The sequence below is a fragment of the Narcine bancroftii genome, chromosome 9 (genome assembly GCF_036971445.1).
Source record: "Narcine bancroftii isolate sNarBan1 chromosome 9, sNarBan1.hap1, whole genome shotgun sequence".
NCBI classification, from domain to species: Eukaryota; Metazoa; Chordata; class Chondrichthyes; order Torpediniformes; family Narcinidae; genus Narcine; species Narcine bancroftii.
The window spans coordinates 111099857-111127176 of record NC_091477.1 but is presented as its reverse complement, the minus strand read 5'-3'; the positions used below and the strand labels follow the sequence as shown (position 1 = coordinate 111127176).

General features: G+C 42.3%; 1 protein-coding gene across 4 annotated transcripts in view; it reads left to right on the top strand.

The window, feature by feature from the left end:
- The first annotated feature begins 2357 nt into the window (after nt 1-2357).
- Nucleotides 2358-27320, top strand: part of LOC138743061 (ribonuclease inhibitor) — a 48337-nt gene continuing 23374 nt past the window's right edge. For 2 of the 4 annotated variants that reach the window (XM_069897884.1, XM_069897883.1), the window contains exons 1-7: nt 2358-2476; nt 4840-4971; nt 7218-7407; nt 19373-19525; nt 21988-22136; nt 23789-23929; nt 25573-25721. In XM_069897884.1, coding sequence (XP_069753985.1) covers nt 7237-7407; nt 19373-19525; nt 21988-22136; nt 23789-23929; nt 25573-25721 — 763 coding nt within the window. In that variant the 5' untranslated portion in view covers nt 2358-2476; nt 4840-4971; nt 7218-7236. Of the gene's footprint in view, nt 2477-4839; nt 4972-7217; nt 7408-12487; nt 12569-19372; nt 19526-21987; nt 22137-23788; nt 23930-25572; nt 25722-27320 lie in introns of those variants that run through there. The other 2 variants (XM_069897885.1, XM_069897886.1) reach the window with 2 other exon arrangements.

Below are 27320 nucleotides of genomic sequence, written 5' to 3'. Positions count from 1 at the left end.
AGGAGCTACTGGGGAGCGAGACATCAGTGGGCGGGCCAGCCACTCATACACAACAGTATATACGTTTCACCACAATGCCTCCATTAAAATTAAAAATAATTAACAGGCCAAACTGATTAACAGCTAATGATGTAGCATAAGATTTTGTGACAGCTGTACATTAGAAAGTAAGAAGGATGGAAGGGCTGCATGGAAAGAGAAAGAAACACAACATTGAGAAGGGACAGGGAAAGATGTGAATACAACCTGGGCTTTGCTGCCATTTCTCTGTGGACTCTGGATGAAACAGAGGGCAAATATCAAATGCATTGCACCAAATTCCTTGCACAAAATGTTTCATAATTTAATTTCTGGCAATACAATCATTCCAACTCAGTAAATCTTGACCAGCCTGGAACAAAAAATAGAGAACGGACGTGGAAAAGATAGTTCTGTTGACCTGGATTTCAAGTTGAAATCGGTGGAGAACTGATCATTTTTTACAGGAGAACCTTGGGTCAAACTAGCAACTAACTTCCCAAGTTCAATACACAAACGTACAGGAGAAACGCAGCAGTTCCTGCATTCTCCTGGATGCTGCATGATGTGCCAAATTTCTTCAGCACGTTTGTGTATTGCACTGGTCCGCGACATCTCCCAGGTTCCTAGGTGCGGTGGGAGAAACACAAAATTCTGGCATCTTGAGCAAGCAAAGAATTGCTGGAGAAACTCAATGGGTCTGACAGCATCCACGGGTAGAAATAGCACTGGACAATGAAGATTTTGCTTCCTGAATTCTTTTGGGTGTATTTTATGGATTATGGGCTGTTGATCACGAAGATCACTTTAAAATTTTCCTATCGTGTACTATTTTTTAGATATAACCTTTTGTGATTTCCTGTCATATTTTAAGTCTACTTCAAGCATGAAGTCTACAAAACCATGAAGTGAACATGTCATTGAAAATTCATTTTCTGCATTCGCACTTGGGACTTTCTCCCTGCTGGTCTTGGTGCAGTTAGTGACAAACATGGCGAAAGGTTTCATCAGGACATTGTGACCATGGAAAAATGGTATCAGGGCAACTGAAATCCATCAATGCTGGCTGACAATTGTTGGACACTGACACAAGAGGCATCAGATGCTGAGTACAAACAAAAATCAGTGCAAAATATTTTAGATCAGTTCAAATATTGTAATGTTTCAGCATTATTATGCCATGAAACATGGTAAATTCTACAAAACTCAGCAGTCAAACAGTGTACTTTACATAGCAAAGTTACATTACTAACATTTCAGCCTTGAACCCTTCATCAAGGTACGGAAAAAATTGTTGGCATTTCTGCCACCTACAACAACATGATTCCACTACTATATACATCTTCCCCTCTCTGCCTTCTGTAGGGACCACTCCCTCTGTGGCTCCCTTGTCCACTAATCCCTCCCCTCCAATCACCCCCCACCCCGGCACCTTCCGCTGTGGCCACAAGAAGTGCCTCACGTGCCCACATCTCCTCCCTCACCACCATTCAGGACCCCAAACAGGCCTTTCAAGTGAAGCCACACTTCACTTGTGTATCTACGGGAGTGACCTACTGCTTCTGGTGCTCCCTTTGTGGCCTTCTCCACATCGGAGAGACTGGGCACAGCCTGAACACTCGGTCCGCATCAGTGACAGGGAGGGATCGCCCAGTGGCCACCCATTTCAATTCTGAGCCCCACTCCAATGCTTACAAGTCTGTCCATGGCCTCATGCACTATCCCACCAAGACCACCCATAAATTGGAGGTACGATACTTGATTTTCCAACTGGGCACTCCGCAGCCAGATAATATCGACCTCCAGTTTCCTGCTATTCTCCCTCCCTTCCCTTTCCCCTTTGTCTTCTCTCCTGTAGCTCTCCATCCAGAGAGCCCTCCCTCCTCCCCCTGCTCGCTGCTGTGCCCTGCCCCCTATCCTCCTGCCTTTGGGACCATGCACCTCCCCCAATTTTGTTCAGACACCTGCCCACATTTTTCCATACCCTGATGAAGGGCTCAAACCCGCAACTTCGGTTACTTTTTTGCTACAAAAAGTTCACTGTTTGACCTGCCGAGTTTCTCCAGCCTCGTGTTTTTTTCCTGCAGACTCAAATTCTATAAAAAAGTTGATGTAATGTTTCTCCAACTTCCTACGTGGTAGGCAAATCTGAAATGATATTTGTCTTCACCTTGAAGTGGTCCAACATCACCCCCAGTTTGTTTTCAGGAAGCAAACTTTCGACTTTAATCAGAGAAGCTCAGCTCCTCTTGCCGCACTTTGCCATCGCAACCCACTGTAAACCCACTGTAAACAGAGCCGCCCTCCCGTTCCCAGCGCAGGCTCGGAGAAACGTCCCGATCGCGCTGCCGGATCCTCCAGCAGCCCCGAGGACGCCAAAGCCCCTCTCGTCTTTGGTGCCCTTTGAAGCGGAACTGATGGTGGGTCCCAACTACCCTGGGTTAGCGCTTCTTGCGAGGTAGGTTTGGCTGAACTGAAAGCTGGAGCCAAGGGCTCCCTGCATGGGAGTTAACCTTAAAGGGGATGTGGAAGTGGGGATCTTACAGCAGGTGGCGAGGCATTTACACAGCCCCACCGTAACTGGAACACTCTGCCCTTCCCCTTTGTTGTCACCCTGTTATGAGGGCTTTGGAAAGGTACGGAGGGGATTTAGCAGAATCCTGCCTGGTTTCTAGGGTGTGAGTCACGGGGAGAGATTAGATAAACTTGGGTTTTTCACAAGACAAAGGAGCAGAAGGCGGCCACTAGGCCCATCGAGTCTGTTCCGGAAAGCTACTCTACACTAGTTCCAATTTCCAGCCTTTTCCCCATATCCCTTGACGCTCTCACTAATGAGATATTTGTCCATTTCTTGTTTAAATACAGCTTCCACTGCTGTATGTGGCAGCGAGTTCCATAAATCCATGACCCTCTGGCTAAAGAACTTCTTTCTAATCTCTGTTTTATATGGATAACTTCTAATTTTCAGACTATGACCCCTTGTCCTTGATTCACCCTCCAAGGGAAACACCTTACCCCCATCCACCTATCTAAGCCTTTCAAAATACCCCCATCCACCTATCTAAGCTTTTCAAAATATGAAATGCCTCTATGAGATCTCCTCTCATTCTCCTCTACTCCAATGAATATAATCCAAGAGCTGCCAAACACACCTCGAGCATTAGCCGTTGCATTTCGGGAATCATCCTAGTAAATCTCCTATGTTTACTCAGTCCCCGTGATTTGAACTTTGATTTACTCCATCCACCAGTGTTACATAATTGTAAATCTCAACTGTAGCAACCTTCCAGTGAATCTTATACATTTCAATGGCTCTGATCCACACTCAATCTTGCAGTTTGTCAGACAATATAGACCAGTCCAGAGTTTGCACACTCTAACCCATATCTTGTACTCATTCAGCATCTGTATTCACTTCTGTCTGAAATAAATCTGTACCTCCACAGGCCTGTTGTCTTTGCGATCTTTAAATTCGCACTGTTTAAGATTATTCCATTCTTACGTGGTTGGCGTGATGGTTAGCACAACCCCTTTACAGCGTCAGAGATTGGGACTGGGGTTCGAATCCCGCACTGTCTGTAAGAAGTTTGTACGTTTTTCCCCATGTCTGTCTGGGTTTCCCCTGGGGCTCCAGTTGAATTGGGTGTAAATTTCTTCATCAATTTCTGCAGTGATTTGAACCTACGATATAGTTGTTTATTTTATCAATTTGATTTTGTGTTCTTGTAATTCTCACAGATTCCAAAACTTCTAAATTGAGGTAATCAGCATCAGTATCTTTTCTCTTGATCTTACTTTCTCTATAAATGGAAAATGAAATAAATGCCAGCATCGAGCACATCACTAACCACATCCTGCTCGTTTTGTATAAAAATTGGAAATAACAATACAAGAGTAATTAAAATGTTACATCTGTTTTAAATTGAAAATGTTTTTCTTCTCTGTTTCATGTTTTGTGTCATTGGAGATACATTTGTGATACTTCATATTACCCAGAAGCAGAAATGAGAAGTCTTAGCATAAAATAAAAAATTCAGCAGAAAGATAAACTTGCATTTTGTTAGGACCTTTTGTATCCCTTCAGGATACCTGAAAGTGCTTTCAAGTTCATTACCATTAAATTGTACAACCAGACAAAACAGCATTTCTCTGGCCCATGGTGCTCACACACACACATAGCACAATATCACATACATATATAAAATATAATATTAAGAAGTATCTATAACTACAGTAAAACCCCTGGTATCCATCACCTATGTAGATTGATAGATGTCGGTTTAGTATATTTTCAGGTTGCTTGAATGCCTCATTAATACACCTGCATTAAGAATGAACAGTTTAAAAGACAAAAATACTATACTGTACTTAAAATGAATAAATCACTTTCATGAATATAACCTTAAAGCAGTTTAGTTTAATTTCAGTCACATGCTTTGAAAACATTTAACCATTGGTGCCTCTGGAGGTTCCTCCCTCATCATGGAGCCGCCCTAAAAATAAACCAAGGACCCATCTGCCCTTGTATTAAATATTTAAAGCTGTTTTAATATTTTCATTATAAAGGGCGGAAACAGGCCCTTCTACCCAACTTGTCCATGCCGACTAAGTTGTCACACAGAGTTTGTCCCATTTGTTTCCAATTAACTCCTATCTCTCTAAATGTTCCCTATTCACATATCTGTCTAAATGCCTTTCTAACATTGGAATTTATAGGTGATGAAATACTTTGTGAAGTATGGTCAATTATAAAGATGACAATTTACAAACTAAAAACTCTCACAATCGTCAACAGTAATCAGGTGATTTCTTGTGTTGAAGGATAAATATTATCCAAGATACTGCATTAGCAGCTCATGAAATGAAGCACTGAGACAGCCACAATACTTCGATACTGTCCTGCATTGTAAGCCTAGCCCTACAACCTTGAAACTATAACCGACTGGCTCTAAGGTAGGACCCAGTGAGTGCATTTTGTAAATCAGTGTTTATATATTTTAAAAATATTAAGTATGCCACTGAAACAATAAAGTAGATGATCAATATAAAATGTTCAGGCCTGTGGCACATTAATAAAATATTTTAACAGCACCTTATATACAAATGATTACAGTTGTGTGATAAATAGATTGAAGGAAGTTTAATTAATTTTAAAAAATGTAAATTATCTATGACTAACTGCCATCTCTCTCCACTGAAATATATGGAAGGGCTGAAACAGTGGTAGGTGTAAAGATGTTTTCAACTTCCTGAAAGTGTGCAGCGGTAAATTCCACTTAGAAACATGGAAGACTACAGTACAGACGCAGGACCCTTTGGTCCTTCTAGTCTATGCTGAACCATTTTTTTTGTCTAGTCCCACTGACCTGAACCCAGTTCATAGCCCTCCATTCCTCTCCCTGTCAAAATTCTTCTTAAACGTTAAAATTGAGCCCACATTCACCACCTCAGCTGGCAGGTCATAGCACACCCCCACCACTCTCTGTTTGAAGAACTTTCCCCTAAACGTTTCCCCTTTCATTCTTAACCCATCTCCTCTGGTTTGTATCTCACCTACCCTCAGTGGAAAAAGCCTGTCTACATTTATTCTGTCAATCCCCTCATAATTAAAAAAATCTCTATCAAATCTCCCCTCATTCTTCTATGCTCCAGGGAATAAAGTCCTAACCTGTTTAACCTTTCCCTGTAACTCAGTTTCTAAAGTCCAGGTAACATCCTAGTAAATCTTCTCTGTGATCTTTCTATCTTATTGATATCTTTCCTGCAGTTAGGTGACAAAAATTGCACACAATACTCCAAATTTGGCATCACCAATATCTTGTACAACTTTACCATAACATCCCAACTTCTATATCCAATACTTTGATTTATGAAGGCCAATATGCCAAAAAGCTCTCTTTATAACCCTATCCACTTGTGACACCACTTTCGTGGAATTATGTATGTGTATATTCCCAGGTCCCTCTATTCTACTGCACTCCTCAATGCCCTACTATTCACTGTGTATGCCCTTTTTTGGCTTCTCCTTCCAAAATACAATATCTCACAGTTGTCTGCATTAAACTCCATCTGTCATTTTTCAGCCCATTATTCCAGCTGGTCCAGATCCTTTTCTAACCTAAAACAACCTTCAGCACCTCCAACCTTTGTATCATCTGTAAACTTACTGACCCACCCTTCCACTTCTTCAGCCAGGTCACATAAAAATCACAAAGAGCAGGGGGTCCCGGAACAGATCCCTGCGGAACTCCACTAGTCACCAACCTCCAGGCAGAATATTTTCCGGTCACTACTCCTACTACGCTTTCTACAGGCAAGCCCATTTTTAATCCTCTCGGCCAAGGCTCCATGGATTTCTGAGCAAGTCTCTCATTGGGGACGTTGTCAAATATCTTATTAAAATCCATATATGCCATATCTACTGCCCGACCTTCATTGATTTCTTTTGTATCCTCCTCAAAAAATTTTTAATTAGGCTCATAAAGCACGACCTTCCCCTTACAATGCCAGCCACTACCCTGAGAAAACTGTACTTCAATAAGTTCTCCTAAATCCTATCCCTAGGAATCCTCTCCAATAGGTTACCCACGTCTATAATTCTCAGGATCCTGTTAACTTTTTTAAACAAGGGAACCAGATTGGCCATTCTCCAATCCTCCGGCACCTCCACTGTGGCCAAGGACATTTATGATCATAGCCAACACCCCAGCTATCTCTTCCATCCCTTCCCACAGCAACCTGGGCATATCGTGTCCAATCTTGGGGCCTTGTGTAAAGAGCAAAGTTTTGTGTTTGTGTCAGTGGACTAGAGGGAAATGGTGATAAAATTTAATCTTGGCTTGTGAACATTGACAGTGATTCTGTGAGAAAAGTGGTATTATAGTTTCCTGATACACCACAGTCATGCTTCACTGAATTTAAAAGGAAATGTGAGAATGCTTAATACAGAAAAAACAGGGATCCAGTTTTGCGATTGTTCTTTTGTATGTGAAAAGATACAAAGGACTTCATACCCATCTGTTTATCTGTTGTGAACTCTTTGTTATCAGCAATCTCCACATAAGGCCATGTTTATGCCACAAGTGTCATCTTGAAATGGTTTCTACGACCTACTTTTAGTTCAAACAAACAAAATGGATGGTTGAGCCAAGCAATGCTGTTGTTTTGCCATGTAGTTTGTCTTGTGTTCTTTCCAACAGGGCTTAGTAAGAAACAAGAATGAAGAAGCTGAAAAAGACCAAGAAGGAGCAGAGAAAGAATGTTTTGGTCATTGTTCAGAAATTTCTGAGCACTTATGAGCATCACTGCACTCAGACGTCAAGTGCAGTCAGCTCCGTGTTTGTTCGAAACCTGCAGAAATGCATCGCAAGGCAAGAAATCCTTACAAAGGTACCCGTGGTGATGGATTGTTATTTTTACAATTTCCTGCAGTAGTCTTGGAATTCTGGAGAGGGAAAACAAACTTGACAATCTCAGGCCACAGCTGAATGCTCACCAGCCACCTCACCCAGAGTGGAAGCAAGTCACACTTGATCCTAGGGTTGGCTAGAAGGGAAAGTGAGACACAATGTAAAGGAGTAAAATATGAAATCCTGGAGACACTGTGATTGCAGTAAAAACACAATGCTGGAGAGACCAGTTTCACCGGTATAGTGTTTTTAGAGTGTAAAGGATGTGTTTACGATGATGTGATCATTTATTGCCACCTCTGCCATCCATTTCCATCAGGAAGGCCAAGAAGGGGTTGCTTGGTGCTTCCTCTTAACCTCATAACATACATCAGCCATCTTCTACACCTTCCCCTTCGCGCATCACAGTCACCCCCACCCCCTACCTGGGGGCCACAGCACATTTAAATGAAACACTTGTTTTCTTTTTACCTCACGTAACATAACTATGTTTTAATGTTTTTTTAATGTAGACGATAGGAGAGAAGTTCAGAAGAAACCACAGGGAAAGAAGCCCATAAACTTTGAGCGGGGTTGGGGGGGGGGCAGGGGAGGGGGGAGTGAGCGGTCATAGTTGAAAGTTTTGAGAATGGTTGCTCTACAGCAGAACCAGCACATAACTTCACCGTCCCAACTGCAGTCCACTATGTGCAAGCCCCTAATCTAACCTGTACAACCCTTATTTGACCTGGTGTTTCATTATGCCAGCTGTAATGGCGTTTGGCCTGGAAGTCAGCCTGAAGAAAACTGAGGTCCTCCATCAGCCAGCTCCCCACCATGACTACCAGCCCCCCCACATCTCCATCGGGCACACAAAACTCAAAACGGTCAACCAGTTTACCTATCTCGGCTGCACCATTTCATCAGATGCAAGGATCGACAATGAGATAGACAACAGACTCGCCAAGGCAAATAGCGCCTTTGGAAGACTACACAAAAGAGTCTGGAAAAACAACCAACTGAAAAACCTCACAAAGATAAGCGTATACAGAGCCGTTGTCATACCCACACTCCTGTTCGGCTCCGAATCATGGGTCCTCTACCGGCACCACCTACGGCTCCTAGAACGCTTCCACCAGCGTTGTCTCCGCTCCATCCTCAACATCCATTGGAGCGCTCACACCCCTAACGTCGAGGTACTCGAGATGGCAGAGGTCGACAGCATCGAGTCCACGCTGCTGAAGATCCAGCTGCGCTGGATGGGTCACGTCTCCAGAATGGAGGACCATCGCCTTCCCAAGATCGTATTATATGGCGAGCTCTCCACTGGCCACCGTGACAGAGGTGCACCAAAGAAAAGGTACAAGGACTGCCTAAAGAAATCTCTTGGTGCCTGCCACATTGACCACCGCCAGTGGGCTGATAACGCCTCAAACCGTGCATCTTGGCGCCTCACAGTTTGGCGGGCAGCAGCCTCCTTTGAAGAAGACCGCAGAGCCCACCTCACTGACAAAAGGCAAAGGAGGAAAAACCCAACACCCAACCCCAACCAACCAATTTTCCCTTGCAACCGCTGCAATCGTGTCTGCCTGTCCCGCATCGGACTGGTCAGCCACAAACGAGCCTGCAGCTGACGTGGACTTTTTACCCCCTCCATAAATCTTCGTCCGCGAAGCCAAGCCAAAGAAAAAAAAAGAAAAAATGGCATTATATGGACTCTGGGCTCAGTTTTCTTCCTTATAGCTTGTGCCTTTGTATTCTGTGGTGTAGGGTTGCAGGGTGAATGGGAATCACCTGTGACTCTTGAATCACAATGAAAGTGGAGATTACAGAATGGCAAGGTAGCAGAACATTCAGTCGAGTGAGAGCTAAAGGGCATGTTCTCCTCCAAATTTCCTTCTCCATGACACCTTTAGCTTCTGCTGGAGATCCACCCAGGACTACTCCCGACCCCGCAACTGCAACAGTCGCTCCTCCAACCTGGGGCATCCACGGGACTGGAGAGGACTATCTCTTGTCTGAGAGGTGGACTTTTCTCGTGAAAGCCTCCTGGAGCACAAAGGGAACATTATAATTTGCATATTGTAATGACATAACTGGCAACTTTAATGGCCTTGCTCTCAGGTCCTGGTTGACTTGAACCCAGCCCCGATTTCCTTATGGCTGCTTCCCCTCAATAACTTGGTGCTGTCTGGTTCTCTCTGCCTTTCCATCTCCGTGAACAGGAATGCGAGTTTGCTGATTCTGAACCCAAAGGCCCCATCCTACCCAGTTCAACTTCCCCCCCAAACTTTGCTGAATTGTCTCCAGGGGGGAATTTAAAGTTCAAGCTGTGCTTTGCTTTAGAGGTCAGGCTCTTCATATGAGTAAGGAACTGCTCGATCAACAGGCATGCAGTCTTGAAGTACTAACAGCCACTAACCGCATAACAGACTGAACAATGCATTCGTGCATCAAAAAAAAAGATTACTCTTGGAGCATGAATGCATCAGCAGCCCTGGCATAACCAATCATAGAGTTCCCCACAGAGTTCCAGTTCCTACCTATCATATGCTGAGCGCACCAATCTCTGCAGATCAAGCTTCAAGCCTACGGTGTTTTGTGCAAAAATGGATTGTCAAGAGGCCACAATGTTCACAACAGATGCAGACTGCTTGAGAAGGATATGGAAGATGTTAAGTTGGTAAGGTGCTTCTGGTAATTGTGGAGGGTCGAGGGTGAGTAGATTGAACTAATTAGAAGATGATATTATGCTTCTTGGGGAGGATAGTGCATTTTGGGTTGAAAAGCAGATTATGGAATCCAAGAGAGCAGTGAAACATTGGCCCAGGGTTATCACATATGGTTAGGAGGTTTCTTTGAAATGGTAAGGTACCAAGGGTCTCTATAGAAAAATTAACATGGGACTATAGTCTAGGCAGATTGAGATTGCCGGACTTTAAAAAATATTATTGGGTAGCCCAATCGAGATACATCACCTCTCATTTTCGGGGAGGAGATGTACCATCTTGGGCACAAATTGATCTGCACTTGGTGGGCAAGAAGATAGCAGAGGATTTTATTTACAAATGGGATATTAAATTGTTGACAGGGAAGAAGTGCAGCCCCATATTAAAACAAGTGACTAGTATCTGGGCCAAATCAACCAGTATTTGGATATTAAAGTGGGGTTGTCCCCAAAAACACCCTTGACTCCAAATAAATTAATACCACTGACAGTGGGTAACAAGATTCTGGACATCTGGCTCTGTAAGGGAGTCAGGTGTATAGAGGACTGTTATGAGCAAGGGCAATTAATGTCATTTGAACAGCTCAAAAATAAATATGTTTTACTGAATAAAGCATTCCACTGCTATCTTCAAATAAGGTCTTTTCTACAGGTCATATTATGTACAGGTATATTCAGAAGGATTTGAATACTGAGCACAGAGTAAATTCAGCTTGGGAGGTGAACACATATAGGTAAGAGTGAATGAAGGCAGCATTTGTATTTTGGGAATGGATGTAGTGAAATTTAGTGTGTGATTCAAGAGAGATTGTGGAAGATGGGCAGAGAGCTGTGTTCTATTAAGGATACTGCCGGCTCCCAGTCCTGATATTGCATTCATCTTTCAGTGCACTTCATTTTCCTACACTCAGGATCAGAGTATAACAGGAGAAATGAACATTGTGGATTGGGATAATAAGGAGATTTGGGGACAAGATGAAAAATTTTTGAAAACCAGCACCAAAGCGTACATCGCCATTAAATATCACAATTTAACTATTAACATCTTCCAACAACCATTTAAATTTACTGGCATGCTTTTAAAATTCAGTTCTCTGATGAAAAGGAAAATTATATATCATACTTATGGAACTATTTTTAGCTGTAACATATTTGGAGTTAACACACGTTACACTACCTCAAATTAAATGCAAACAATTGTCAACACGTGAAAGCAGAATTTGTTCTGTTTGTTCTCAGATTGTTGGGAAACTCTCTAAAGGGGATGAAAATCCTTTTATCTTTTATTAAGGATATGCGATCTTGAATAATAATATTGACTTTAACCCAGGCTCTTAAATTACTTTGGAGCTTTCATGTAATCTATTCAAACGAGTCATAAGGCCTTTTTATGATGCAACCCTGCTTTAAAGATGGCTCAATGAAAAGAAAGGGTGAATTTACATTATTTTTGGAATATTTTATTTATGATTTTTCACACAGGCCTGTACACTCGTATACTGTATCCTGCCAAAGATGGCATTCACAGTCTTGTATATATGTTCATGTACTCCTTTACTCTATGACTCCATATACAAGCCCGTGTCATTGCCCACTCCCCTCCTCCCACTTACAAAACTAAACGATTCATTCATACTACAATGTCAATAACAATAACACACATTAAGGAAATTAATAAGAGTAAAAATAATAAAAAATAAACGATAAAAAGAAACCGGGACTATCACAGCTCAATGGATGGTTTCCGGATCGGGGGTCATTCTTGACTTTCCTTGATCAGGATCAGTGCGGGAGAGAGGGAGCCACAGCAGGGGATGGTAGAACAATCACTTCCATGCAGCTATGTAGCGCATGTATGGCTGCCAAATCTTCTGAAAGGTTCTGTACTTGTTTCTCAGATTGTAAGTTATTTTCTCCAGGGGAACGCAACTTTGCATTTCCTTGTTCCATCGCTCGATACTAAGAATAGAATCGGACTTCCAAGTCACCGCAATGCACTTCCAGGCCACTGCTAAACTGATTAACACAAATTGGATTTGAAATTTGGACAGCTTCATTGTAAGCCTTATGTCCAATATATTTCCCAACAGGAACACCTCTGGGTCCTGAGGGAACTTTTTACCTATAATTTTCTCCAGGACTTGGCTAGGCCTGCACATGACCAGGTTGCATGCATGAATGCCCCGGTTGCAACTCTGCACCTAAAGCTTTGATCTGGAAGTTCTGGTTTTGATCTATTGATTTTTGGCAGCGTTATGTACAATTGGTGCAAAATGTTATACTGGACCATCCTGTACCTTGCATTAATGACCATGGTCATGCTTTCCCGGCACAGGTTGGACCAGCACCTCTCAGCAATTGTAATGCCCAAGTCCAACTCCCATCTTTCTCTCGACCTATGAAGGCCCAGTTTGGGTCCCTCTGACTGGAACAGGTAAAACATTGTTGAAATAAATTTCTTGTCGATCCCCCTTCAAATCAGGGCCTCTCTGCTGCTGCAATGAGGTAGGACCATACCTGTACATAATATGTCCCTGATTAATTGCCCTTGCTCATAACAGTCCTCTATACACCTGACTCCCTTACAGAGCCAGATGTCCAGAATCTTGTTACCCACTGTCAGTGGTATTAATTTATTTAAAGTCAAGGGTGTTTTTGGGGACAACCCCACTTTAATATCCAAATACTGGTTGATTCGGCCCAGATACTAGTCACTTGTTTTAATATGGGGCTGCACTTCTTCCCTGTCAACAATTTAATATCCCATTTGTAAATAAAATCTTCTGCTATTTTCTTGCCCACCAAGTGCAGATCAATTTGTGCCCAAGATGGTACATCTCCTCCCTGAAAATGAGAGGTGATGTATCTTGATTGGGCTACCCAATAATATTTTTTAAAGTCCGGCAATCTCAATTTGCCTAGACTATAGTCCCATGTTAATTTTTCTATAGAGACCCTTGGTACCTTACCATTTCAAAGAAACCTCCTAACCCTATATGATAACCCTGGGGCAACAGCACAGGCAATGTTTGGAAAAGATACTGGAATCATGGTAACACATTCATTTTGATGCAGTTGACCCTGCCCACCAGTATGATAGGCAGGGGCATCCACCTCTTTAAGTCCTCCTCGACTTTTCCCAGCAAGGGGGCATGATTTAACTTATATATGTTATTCAGGTCACTATCAATATTAATTCCTAGGTATTTGTTCCCCTTCTGTGGCCACTTTAAATTACTAATTCCTTTAAATTGACTATAATTACCCTCAGTGAGTGGCAACACATCTCTCTTATCCCAAATGATCTTATACCCAGACAGTTCTCCATAGTCCTCCAGTACCTCGTGCAGTCTAGGCAGGGAAGTCGCAAGGTCTGTCAAATCTATCAGTATGTCGCCAACACACAAATTAATTTTGTGTTCCTCCTGGCCCACTCTATCACCTTTGACGTTTGGATCCTGATGTATGGCTTCTGCCAACGGTTCTATTGTCAGAACAAAGAGAGCAGGTGAGAGTGGGCACCCTTGCTTACTAGATCTAGTAAGTGGGAAGGCTGAAGAGACCTGCCCATTGGTTACAATTTTCACCTTGTGTGTGTGTGGTATAGTGCCCTAATCCAGTTTTGAAAAATTGGTCCCAGCCCTGCCTTCTCCAGCACCTTGAATAAAAATTCCCACTCCAGTCTATCGAAGGCTTTTTCTGCGTCCAAGGAGATGACCAGACTCTTCTCATTTCTAGATTGTGCCAGATGCATAACACTCAGCAATCTGCCAATATTACCTGCTGCCTGCCTTCCCTGCGCAAAGCCTGTCTGATCCTTGTTTATCAATTTCGGCAAAGTGAATTTATCTTTTTATGGAGAAGCCCTATAAGGTGGATCCAGCATTGAGCAGTGTTAGGAGGCGATTTTTGGAACTGAGCGAGGCACCGCCCGTCGCTGTGATGTCAAATATACATGCCGGCAAGTGAAAAATGAATACAGGCATTCCTCCACTCAAAAGAACAAAAAACATTAGCCATCACACATACGAACAGAGTAATGATGTGATTGATGTGAGTAATAAATATCTGAAAACTTCCGCTCCTGAGCTAATGACATCATCGCGAGGTTAGCAGCCCGCCCCTTTACAGCCGCTTACAGCGGCATTGCCTTTATGGAGGAGGTGGAGAGAATCGCTCCACCTCTGAGTGTTCCCCCCTAGACAGATTGGAGTTTGCCTGCTGAATCTGCCCTCGGAGCTTTTATGAAGGTAAGTGAGGTGATGTAAAGGCAGAGAATATCCGCCTTTACATTCACTTTATTTCCACTATAAAAAGGCCGATAGTGTCATACAGGCCCTTCAGCCCAACTTTCCCATACTGACCAAAACTTCCCACCCACACTAGTGCCACCTGCCCATCCCTCTAAAGCCATCCTATCCATGTATCTAAGTCAAGTCAAGTTCATTGTCATCTGATTGCACAAGTACAACCCGACGAATCAGCGTTCTCTGGCCTCAGTGTAAAATACACAGGGATACAACCAGGCATAAGACACATAGAGACAAAAATACACATGCAGGACAAATGTTCATGTATACAAATAATTAAATATTGTTTCCTGAAAATTAGAGTCTCGGACGGTGAGTGTGGGCAGTTCCTTTGGTTGTTCAGCATTCTCACTGCCTGTGGGAAGAAACTGTTCCTCAGCCTGGTGGTGCTGGCTCTGATACTCCTGCATCTTCTTCATGATGGGAGCCACTGAAAGACACTGTGTGCAGGGTGGAAGGGATCCTCAATGATTTTGCACATCCTCATCAGACAGAGATCTACCAGGATCATGTGGATTGGGGGAGGGGGGCGAGTGTGACTTCAGTGATTCAGCAAGTAATTTCTCTTTGATGCATTGTGGAGATTGTTGGCAGTGCCAGTGTCTATTGCCCACCCCAACTGCCCTTGAGATGGTGGCTGTGTGTGCCACTCTTGAATTGTTTTTGTCTATCAGATGACTGTGTTCTCGTAGGTATGAGGTAGGGAGTTCCAGGATTTCCATCTGGCATTGACGAAAGGGTGCAAATTCCTCAGCTACTCAAAAAAAATCAAGTTGAGGTTAGATATTTCAGGAACAATGAGAACCCATACCCATCATCCAACATCTCTGGAAACAATGCATTTGTTTGTTCTAAATCTCAAGAAAAATTCAAAACATATGGAGGAACAGATGTCCAGTGTATGCTAGGAAAAGAATTCTAGGAAATGAGAAAACCTTTCATAAAAAGGCATCACCACAAATTAAAAATGGAGGACCTATAACTGTCTTTAGTCAGGGAACATTGACAACAATCAACCAAAAATGGCATTAACTTTCTTGTTTATTACTCTCTGGAGATCCTTTCCCTTTGTCTCTAAGCTTGTTTTCTATCGTCATTGCCCTGTAATTCAGATGTCCAAGCAAGAAATATTTTAATAGCCCCATAAATATATTGCGTGGACTAATTATTCAAACTGAGAGGGCACAAAGATTTACATAAAACACATGGGAGAGTTCATTAATAAATTGGTAAAATGGAAATAGTAAAATTAATGGGTCAATGGAAACATCTTTTTGGAGTTATCTGGGACGTGCATAAGCAAACGTGGCCAGCAATGTGGAAGAGAATGTTACTGGAGGTAAATTGATGGATGTGCCAGACTCAAGCTGCATGAACATTTTCTTCACTGTTTGTCAGCTGTGCCACAGTTGGTTGCTTGATAATCTCAAAGTTCAAAGACTGCCACCACAAAACTTTTAAGTGGCAGAGAGCTGCCTCATTAATCAAAAACAATCTGCTGGAGGAACGCAGTGGGTTGGGAGGCTTAAGTGGAGGAAAAAAAGAATTGTCGACACTTTGGGCTGCAACCCTTCAACAAGACTACATCAACACAGTCTTGACAAAGGGTTCTGACCCGAAATATCAACAGTGCTCTTTCCTCCCATGGAAAGATGTGAATAGGCTCTTGAGGGGAGGAGAGATTGGAACGAGGGGTCATAAGTTAAGGGTTAGGGGGAAAAACTTTAGAAGTAACATAAGAGGGAGCTTCTTCACTCAGAGGGTGGTGGCAGAGTGGAATGACCTTCAGGAAGAGGTGGTTGCAGCAGGGTCAATTTTGTCATTTAAGAGGAGGTTGGATGACTGCATGGATGTGAGGGGGTTGGAGGGTTATGGGCAGGGAGCAGGTAAGTGGAACTAGTGGAGTTTAGTTGGATCGGTGCGGACTAGAAGGGCCGAGATGGCCTGTTTCCTACTGTTATTGTTATATGGTTATATATGGTTATGTGGTTATATATGGTTAGATGGTTGTATGTGGTTATATATGGTTAAAAGATTATATGGATGCTGCTCGACCTACTGAGTTCCTCCAGCAGGTTGTTCTTTGCTCCACTTTCCAGTCTGTTTTGTCTCCATCATTAGACCAAAGTCCATCTTCTCTCTCAGGTTTATTCTCAGCTCAGACTCGCAGGTGAGATATTCCTGGCCAATTGCGCCTATGAGAGGGGTGTGCAGGGTGTACATCATACTCAGGCCTGGGGTCCAAATGGGGGCCCGAGACTCCCAGGCAAATCAGTGTGGAAAATTTGGGTAAATCAGGGGGGGAAATTCAGGGAAACCTGGGGAGACGGAGACCTGACCCCGACCATGATGGCTCCCAACCAGGCCCTGACAGTTCAGCTCTCAGAGAAGGATCAGGGCACGGATCTGAAGTTCGGGAACAGTGAATATGCAGTGGGGGGGGGGGGTGTAGGGGGAAGTGAAGGAGCCAGGCACAGATTGGAAGGAGTGTGCGGGAGGGACATGGGTGCCGCTGGGCAGAAGGTTCCACTTTTGAAAAGTCTGAAATAAGATGGTCAGATAATGTTGAATGCATAAAGCTTTTTGTAGCTCAATTGCCTGGGATTAAATTAGCAGCGGAAGACCTCCTTGAACTAAATTTGACAGCCAAAACAAGTGAAGCCCTTGGAGTTTTATTATATGTGACATCTTTGGCCTGTGTGTTAATTTCAGCTGTGTGGTACAAAATATTAGCTGGCATAGATATTTGCAACAAGGTCATCCAAGCTAGAGATACCACATTGGACGCTGAAGTAGCAAACAGAAACTCTCCTCACAGATATGACAAAACTTCGAAACAACTGGAAATCCATGTGGAATGAAGCCAAATTTGTTGCATCAAACCTAAAGATAGAAATAAAACTCTCCCTTAGATATGGTGGAGTTAGGCGCAAGAGGGCAAGACCCCTGATGACAGCACGTCTGATGCTAACTTGGAGGAAATGAACAACAAAGATTGAAACACCAGAAGAGGCCCTACTTCGGAAAGTAGATAACGTTATAGCAGCTTCAAAGCTGTTAAGCAGTTGGCAGAAAAATTTGATTTCTTGTGGTAATATCTCACCATGTCTGAAAGAGATGTGAAGAGAAAAGCTTTATCTTTATCAGAGCAATATCCTGCTGACCTTTTGGAAAAGAACTGCAACATTTACCCTCCATGCATCAAGCAAATGTTGTAAATGCACAGTTAAAACCATTAGATCTGTTGAACTTGTTAACAGAGGACAGACTTGGTGACCTGTTTCAAAATGTTTGTGTTAGCTTAAGAATACTGTTAACAATTCCATCCTCTGCAGAGAGGTCATTTAGCAAACTCACACTGATTAAGAATTATTTAAGGTCTACAGCGTCTTGTGGATTTGAATAAAACTTTGCCAGAACAATTAATTTTCATGCTGTAATTGAAATTTTTTTTAAAAAAAAGGAGGCCGGGAAAGTTCTTTTATTAAATTAAACACTAAACCTATCAACCCTTATTCTTTTTACTAATAATTGTCTTCTGATGTTCTGATCTGCATTGCAATATGAAAGAATGTTTCAACGTGAATTCTTACTCCTTATCTGTATTGTTTCAAAACAAATGTGCTTTCTTCTCTTTGATCCTTCTATTTTATTTATATTTATCATGGAGGGAGTATAGGAGCATTAGGCCTCAAATGCAGAAAATCAACAGAGCTCTCCATTCCACCCCTCACTCATCTTCCATACCATTTTTGACCTTACATTCAACATATTGGATAAAAACAGGATGACTAATGGAGAAGGGAAGGGGACCCGAAAGAAACTTTGTACCCCCAATGAAATTCCTCTCAGAGGTCCTATGTTGGTTATTTGCTTATTATCACCTTGCTCTGTGAGAGCTTGTGGTTCACAATTTCACTGCATTGTAGCCGTGACTCGATTCAACTGTAGCCACTTGACTATGTAACACTTTGGGATGTACTGAAAGGGATATGACAGGTGTTTTATGAATGTTGCAAGCTTCTGTTTTTCTTAATCTTTAATGTATATATTATATTTTGTTAAGTTACTGTAGGGGTTGGAACAGGGAAAAACACTCACATAGTTCATAATTACATTTTGAACAAACAAACTGGCACCTCAGTCCAAGCTCAGTGTTATTGTTCTCAATTGAAAGACTGAAACAATCAATGTTTGCCTAAGGAAGACATCTGTTCAAATAGAAGGCCGTCAGCTGATGGTTCAGGCTTTTGGGAGATTGAAAACGAGAGCCAGTATTGATCAAGCCAGTCATTTACTGACCACTAATGTTAGACTCAGGGATAAATCGGAGATAAGTCTTCTTTGGCTTGGCTTCGCGGACGAAGATTTATGGAGGGGGTAAAAAGTCCACGTCAGCTGCAGGCTCGTTTGTGGCTGACCAGTCCGATGCGGGACAGGCAGACACGATTGCAGCGGTTGCAAGGGAAAATTGGTTGGTTGGGGTTGGGTGTTGGGTTTTTCCTCCTTTGCCTTTTGTCAGTGAGGTGGGCTCTGCGGTCTTCTTCAAGGGAGGCTGCTGCCCGCCAAACTGTGAGGCGCCAAGATGCACGGTTTGAGGCGTTATCAGCCCACTGGCGGTGGTCAATGTGGCAGGCACCAAGAGATTTCTTTAGGCAGTCCTTGTACCTTTTCTTTGGTGCACCTCTGTCACGGTGGCCAGTGGAGAGCTCGCCATATAATACGATCTTGGGAAGGCGATGGTCCTCCATTCTGGAGACGTGACCCATCCAGCGCAGCTGGATCTTCAGCAGCGTGGACTCGATGCTGTCGACCTCTGCCATCTCGAGTACCTCGACGTTAGGGGTGTGAGCGCTCCAATGGATGTTGTTTGGATTAAATTATAGGTGCAGTGATATAAACCTCTACAGTAATTCTTTCTGTTGCAGCTGATATTTGCACGGCTTGAGACAACTGCAGATTCTTCTCGACCTGTCACACTGAAACCTTTGTTAATGACAATCCGGGATGAGCGTTACATGTATGGGAAGGAGTTGTGTGTCTGGCACGTTCCCCTTAACAATGAGGACATAGCAAACTTAGTAAGTTTTGATTCCAGACTGATAAAGAGTCCTGACTTTTTGAAGGGGTACAATAAGTCACACTATGAGATTTCGCTGTTGGCACATGATATACAATTAAATCCAGCATTTGGGAATATTACCAAATGTAGCACTATGACACAGTAACTTCCCCTGTAAACAGGATGTGTCCTTTCATTCCAATAGTTTTCACAGATCATATTTTCAACATGCTTCTAATTTCCAAATGGTAGGGTGGAAGATTCTTTGTTTGTGAGGCCTGCTTGTGGAGGAGAGGGGTCAGGTATATTACAAAAAAAACAGCCCCTTAACACTGCTGATTACATGTGGGTTGAACCAGTGTGAAACGTCCCAGCCTGGCAGGGCGAGTTAAATTCAACCAGGCTCTGACACTTGCTTAACTCACTAATAGCCTTCTGGCGGCATGAAAGCACAACCTGCTCTCGCATTGCACCGCTGGAGACGGGACCCCCTCCCCCTTAAAATGCTGGGTTGCCGATTAACCAGGTAAATCATGATGCAATGGGAAAGGCTCCTGAGTACAGCATGCCCGGTAAGTTTTCCCGCTTCCCAGGAGGGTTGGCAGTGTGAAAAGGGCAGTGATACTGTACACGTGCTGTTTCTGATATGACTAAGCACGGAACTTTAGCTTTTTTGACCTTAATCTTAATTTTTCATCTTTCATTAACCCGTCCAAATGAAATGTACAGCAGTTATTTCCAACAAGTGTGGCGATCAATATATTGCCAAATGACCGACCCAGACAAAGAACTACCACTATTCTCCCTTTCTCATGAATCGCATTAACCATTTCAAGATATGGGATTGTCAGGTAACTGGGCATGTCTGAGGCTTGTTATTCAGTGAAAATTCACCATGTATTTTCATGGGACTTTTACCTCATTCCCCTGGTAATAAAATCCAATGGAAAAAGAAATGTGGATAATTTCCTATTTGGTGATGTAACTTTCACATTTGTGTTTAAGAATGTATTGAAATTATTATGTCACCTCATTCAGGAGCTCTGGAAAAACTTTACTCTTTAATTTCTTTTATTATTCTTTCATCTCAAAATTATTTGTCTGTATTCTCACAAGATCCTGGCTATTTGCATCGTTTTGTTTCATTAATTGAAACGTCAGAAATATCACATTAAGGGAGTCACTGCCTCGGAGTCCTGAAGACCTGGGTTCAATCTTGACCTTGGAGTTCCCAGGTTCCCCTTATAACCATGTGGAATACTCTGGTTTCCTCCTACATCCCTGAGATGTCCCCTTTGCTGGTGTATATGTGAGTGGTAGAACCTGGGGGGGAGTTGATGACAATGTGATGCGTAGGATTAGTGTAAAATTGGTGATAGATGGTCAGCATGGATTATTATCTCCTGCCTGCAGGACTGTGCTCCTCCCTAGCCCTTCCCCCACACCATTTTGTTCAGACGCCTGCCTACATTTTGCCCATATCTTGATGAAGGGCTCAAGCCCAAAACGTTGGTGATGAATCTTTATCTTTGCTATATAAAGTTCACTGTTTGATCTGCTGAGTTTCCCCAGCATTGTGTCTGTAGACTCTCCTGTTTTACTTTGAGGGGCCAAAAGTCCCTTAAAATACTGTACCATTATCAATTATCTCATGGTTTCAGTATTCCAAACCTAAACATTGTTGGAATAACGTTTCGCCAAAATTAAAAAAGTCATTTTTCCCAATCAAGATTTTATCTTTTCCTTGTAATTTCTCATGGGAAATGGCTAACAACTCTGACTGTATTAAATTTAAGTTTATTGAAGTCTCAAATTCAACTCATCACAATACTGTGTCATTGAGCACAGCCGTTACATTTTCGGATGCTTGAAATTAGATCTTTTGCTACACTACTTGTGTTTTCAAAACTTTAATTTCAACCTGGGTTTTTTTTTTAAATTGCCCAAAGGGTTAATTTGTCCCTGTTTGGAAACATTCATTCATGGTTGCCACCAAAGGCTCATTCACAATTTCCCATTAAATGCATTTTGTTGCATCTCTCAAGATCCATAGAAGCACCGAACATTACAGCACAGAAACAGGCCCTTCAACCCATCCAGACCATGCCGAACTATTTCTCTGCCTGGTCCCATTGATCTGCACCTCCAGGCCCCTCCCATCTGCATACCTGTCCAAATGCCTTCTTGAAAGTCGAAATTGAGCCCACATTCACCAGTGCAGCTGGCACCACGTTCCACGCTCTCGCCACTCTCTGTGTGAAGAAGAGTTGAGGGGTAATAGCGGAGAGGTGGTGGATAAAAGTGACAGGGCATGCTGTGCTAGCTGATGATGTGAGATTGTGTGCTGGGTGAACTTTTCCTGAAATCCGGAAGTTTGGACTATTTGAAAGCAGAAAAAGATCTGGTGTTATTTTATATCTACCCAACATTTTAAAATCGTTCATAACACATGGCCTTATTTTTTTCTGGGGTTGTATATAGGCAATAATTCTAGAACTCCGTGGTCGAACATCTTATCCATTTTCCAAAATTGAACTGCTGGATTGTGGAATCGATACCTGGTCAATCGAAAGACTTGGGAAATCTCTAAAGTTCAGTGCATTGACTTGCATTGTTCTGGATTATAACAAGTAAGTATACAGCTTGCGGTTCTAAAGAATATAAACATATAATGTTTAGTACACTTAACCAACTGTTAGCAGGCGGGTTCATAACATGGTTGGCTTCCAGATTTGACTAACACCTTCACTACATTCCTGAGGGTGATGGGAGGCTTCCTTACACCCCAACCACATGTTTTGCAACATCTGAAAGGCCTGTTTGTAGAAGAGATGTCCCCTCCTACTTCAAGGCCCGACTCTCATCATCAGCTGCAAGGTGATGCAGCCCCTATGCCCAGCTTGGAAAACTATTCCTGCAAGAACCTAGTTGAAGAATGTGAAATACGAGCTCATAAGAAGTGATGGTGTCTGAGTTTCGTCTAGAACTGAGGAGATACTAAACCAGAGGGAGCTATGAAGCTTACTTACCCCAAATCCCTCATGTTGTACAGTACACCCATCAAGACGATGTTGATATGATTGAATCTGCTTCCATATTCTTAGCTACCCCCTGGACTTCAAGACTCTATCTCCGGGCTCCCTTCCCAGTGCAAAAGTCGTTTTACCAAGAAGCAACATAATGCAGACAAAATGCACACTTGTGTATATTTGTGTGTACAGCAGCCATTCTCAACCTTTTTTTCAGCTATGGCACCTGCCTAGGTCTCTGCTCAAAGTTTATGAGCTCCCTTCCCTGTGAAGCACTCAAGTTCTGGTTTCTTCCGTACCTCTCTCCTATTGACTACACAAAAATAATTAAAAATGTTTATGTTACGTAGCCCCCAGGGGGAGGCATAGGGTTCCCATTGAGAATGGCTGGTACCTAAATGTATATGACAATATGAACATACTTCTTTCTGAGGTTCTATGTTCAAACATTATTTGGAAAGGACGCCCACAAAACATTAAGCTGCTGGGCCCATCAAGAGCTTGATTTCTCAGAGTCAGTGCAAGACTCATGAGCGATGCAGCCCAGAGATAGGTCCTTTGGCCCATCATGTCCACATTGGCCATCAGCATTAGACTTATATCTTCATGTTTCTTGCCTTTCAGTCTGGTCTCACCCAAAATCAATTGCATCTTGGGTCAGAGTTCAGGCCAAAATAATTCATTCTTTCACTTAAGAAATAGTTGCACTGAAAGGAAGAGCAAAGGTCTCACATTATAAAAAGTGACCAAATGTGACAGGATAACGACTTGTCGGCACCGTTTGCTTGACGCTATTACAGCACCAGAGGCCAGGGTTCGAATCCGGCGCTGTCTGTAAGGAGTTTCTCCCCATAACTTATGTGGATTTTCCCCGGGTGCGCTGGTTTCCTCCCACCCTTCAAAATATATGGGGCTGTCGGATAATTGGGTGTAATTAGATGGTGGGTCTCAATACCCAAAATTGGCTTTTACTGGGTTGTACATAGCAGTTTTAAAATTTATATTAATTAGTCAGACGTTTGTAATTGGGGAGCGTGACAAGGCTGGTTTCCCTGCTGTGTCTCTAAACTAAAAAAGACCTGAGGAATAGATATGTACTCATTGGAATGTTAATTTTAATCCAGAGAATGCAGATCTACGATCTAGAATCTAGCTGAAACAAAAACATTTGCCGAATTAACCCCTCAAGTTAAATATTAAGTTGGCATACAAGTTTTGCACATTAATAAATTATTTAATATACTATTTTCCAGATTTCGTGATGAAGGCCTCAGAGGACTGTGCCAGGGATTAAAAGGAAATGGACAGCTGTTAACACTAAGCATGTGTTACTGTAATCTGGGACCTTCAAGTGGATCGTTCTTGGGCAATCTGGTTCCCAACACTGCCATCAGGTCCTCTAAATAGTTGTTTGAATTTGTATGTATGATTTAGCTGAAACCTGTTTTATCTCATGATATGCCATTTGCAGAAATTCTATACAGTAGCAATCATGTAAGAAAGGTTTCTCAGTGGAAATTTGCTCTTGTACTAAGATCGCAAGCATTTCATTGACTAGCCAGCTCAGTGACCAATCCCATGAAAGCCCAAGTGCTGCTAAATATTCATCCTGTTCCAATAAAAGAAAAAAAAATCATGCATTTATATAGATTTTTTTCCACAGCCACAATTTTGGTACCAATGCCTTTCTTCAACTATTCAGTTAATTCCCACCTCAACGTTCAAGTGACTATACCCCCAGAGTTTACAGGGAGTGAAAACCTCTTGCTGGTATGACAGGGTGGGAGATGTGGTAGTGCAAAAACAGCATTTGCAAGTTATTGTTCCATTTTATGCTACTTGCTTTTATTTTGTCGGCAGAATAAGTGTGATTGGGTCATTCCATCAGATCATAGAGTCATGACAAGTCCACACCAACCATCAAGCGGCCATTTACACTAATCCTCCACTAATCCCATTTCATACTCTCCCATTCCCATTCTGCCTCACCCGTGAGGAAAAAGAATCTCTGGGTTGTATCTGACAATAAATCGGATCTGATCCTTGTAGACCTCTGTAGGCTGGATACAGGAAGGATTCTACCTCCAGCTGAGGAGTTTGGAACCCAAGTGACCATTTCAGAATGAGGTGTAGATGCGGGGAAATTTCTTCATGCATAGATTGGTGAATCATTTGAGGGATTCTCCACCCTGGTGGGCTGCAGGTTATCAGACATCGAGTTTATTTGAAACAGAGAGTGCTAGATTTCTGGAACATCAGGTCATCGAAGGACAAGGGGTTGGTGCAGGGAAATGGTTTGAGGTAGCCATGATCTCAATGATACAGGGGGCTAATTAGTTTACTCCTGCTCCTATCTCTTACAATTTTTGAAAGAAATCTCACTAAACCCTTTAATATGCTGTCATTTTGTCTTGGGTTTGTTTCTTCAGCAATCCAGTCAATAGAGCTCAGGATCCATTTTCTCCTGCAAGTATGATTTAATTTCTTTTGTACTTTTCCATCCCTGCATGAATTTTGCAATAACCAGATTGGTGTTATGTTTTCCATACACATACAAATTTGCACAATGAAGATCATCAGAATCAGGATTTATTGTCATGAACAAGCCATGAAATTTGATGTTTTGCTGCAGCGTCATAGAGCAGACATTCATATGGTTATAATATCATTTACTGACCTTGGGCTCATTTCTAGAGCTGAACCTGGCAGTACAGTCATAAGTTAGCAGCATGAACAGTAGCCAGCTGAGCACACAGCCAATGCTTGCTGTGAGGGGGCTTGAGGTATTGCTGCCAACCCGGACAGACTGGGGTCTTTCAACTGAGAAGTCTAGTGTCCAGTTGCAGAGAAAGGCCCTGAGTCCCAATGAGGACAGTTTATTCATCACCCTCTGAGACATGATTGTGTTGAACACCCAAACTAAGTTGTTTTATTGAATTGTTAATAATATAAGTAGAGCAACAAGGGAATATAAAATTATTGATTTGCAGTGAATGAGAAGATTAATTTCATTCTTATACTATTCTCTTCATTGCAGAGATCTGTTTCTGGATGGTAACGATCTGCAGTGTGAGGGAGCAGGAGAGCTTATCAAGTTCATTGCTGAACATGCCGAACAGATGACAGAGAAGCAATCTGAGGCATCTTTGGATATTCAGAGGGAAACATCAGAAGCCTTTCTAGAAGGTACTTGGATATTATATAAATCCCTCATGCAGTGGATAAAGAGGAAATCAGGGTTGAGATTACTGTCAGATTAGTAATAAATTTATCGAATGGTGGAGTGGGCTTGAGGGACAGAACGATCTCTACTGTTATTTGTAATTTGTATGTTGATGTGTTCATTTTAAGTTTGGTAAATGTTTATATCACAGTTTGGTTGATTTTTTAAATCCTCTCTACAATCTCATTATTTTTCCTTCTTTTCAACAAATAACCCATCAATCCTGATTTACCATCAGCTTCTGTCAAGATCACGAAGCACACTACCCTCATTGAAAGCGCAGATTTCATGAGTTGCAGCGCTCCTGGATCCAAGAAAGATATCTTCATTTGCCTCATCTACAACCTTGTGACCACAATTTTTTCAAATAAGTAAACAATTAATAAGAATTATGCAGTGGTGGAACACAAGTTTATAATTGTAAACCAGGAAACTAGAAATAGCTCGTGTTATACAAATATTTATTTTACAGGGGTAAGTTATGGGGACTTTCTCAGTGACTCAAATGACAATGAGGTCAGTTCTCAGCAGGTCATTTGTTTTGATCAGTATTGTGACTTCAAACTGTTGAAGTTTTGGAAAGTCTCGGACTTCCATGCACTGCTAATGTTGGTAGGCCGGGAATGACTGAGAAACAGACGCGGCAAAATATCTGTCAATGGAGTCCACGTGGAATTCAGTGAAGTACAACTCTTGCTGAGCTTCCTCTGTATTACACTGGAGAATGGCCACTCGGACCCCGTGCCAGCCTGTTTGTGTGCCTACTATGAGGCAGCACTCCCTCCTTTTAAAGGTTGCTGGTTAGGAGACAACAGGAAAGGAAATCATTTAAACTTACTTTTTAATTGTTTCCAGTTATGTTCATTCTCTTCTTTATATTTTAAATTTATTATTTTTAAATTGTATTAGTTTGTGTATAAATGTCAGAGACAAACCTTTGCTTCTAACTTTGTATTCTGTGAAAACATCTCCACCACCTCTGCAAGGTATGGAACATAGACCGTTGAGCAGTTCACCGCACGAACAGGCACTTCTCCCCATCTTGTCTGCACCAAAGAGAATGCCAAGTTAAATTAAGTTTCTTTTTTCTTTATTTAATTTTAAAAAATGTAAATGTACAGCACGGTAACAAGCTTTTTTGGCCCACAAGCCTGTGTTGCCCAATTATACCTACAACCCCCCAGTACATTTTGAAGGGTGCAAGGAAACTGGAGCCCCCATAGGAAACCCATGCAGACATGGGGAGAACATACAAACTCCTTGCAGACAGCGTGGGATTCCAACCCCGATTCCGATTCCGATGCACTAACCGAGCCTTTACACAAACACAATGCTTTTCTACATTTGCGATCCATGAAAGGGAGGGGTGTGGGTAGGTGGTGTGTGGCCTGTTGGCCTTTTAACAATATCACAGGTTAAAACTTTCCGTGTACCAGCTTAGAGGCACAATGTACAAATAATTTAAGGATGTTGCCTTGCAAATAAATAATTACCATTTTGGATAAATATGCTAGGCGAAAATGCATTCTTTTTTTTGTTTTTTTTATAACTTTATTTATTCG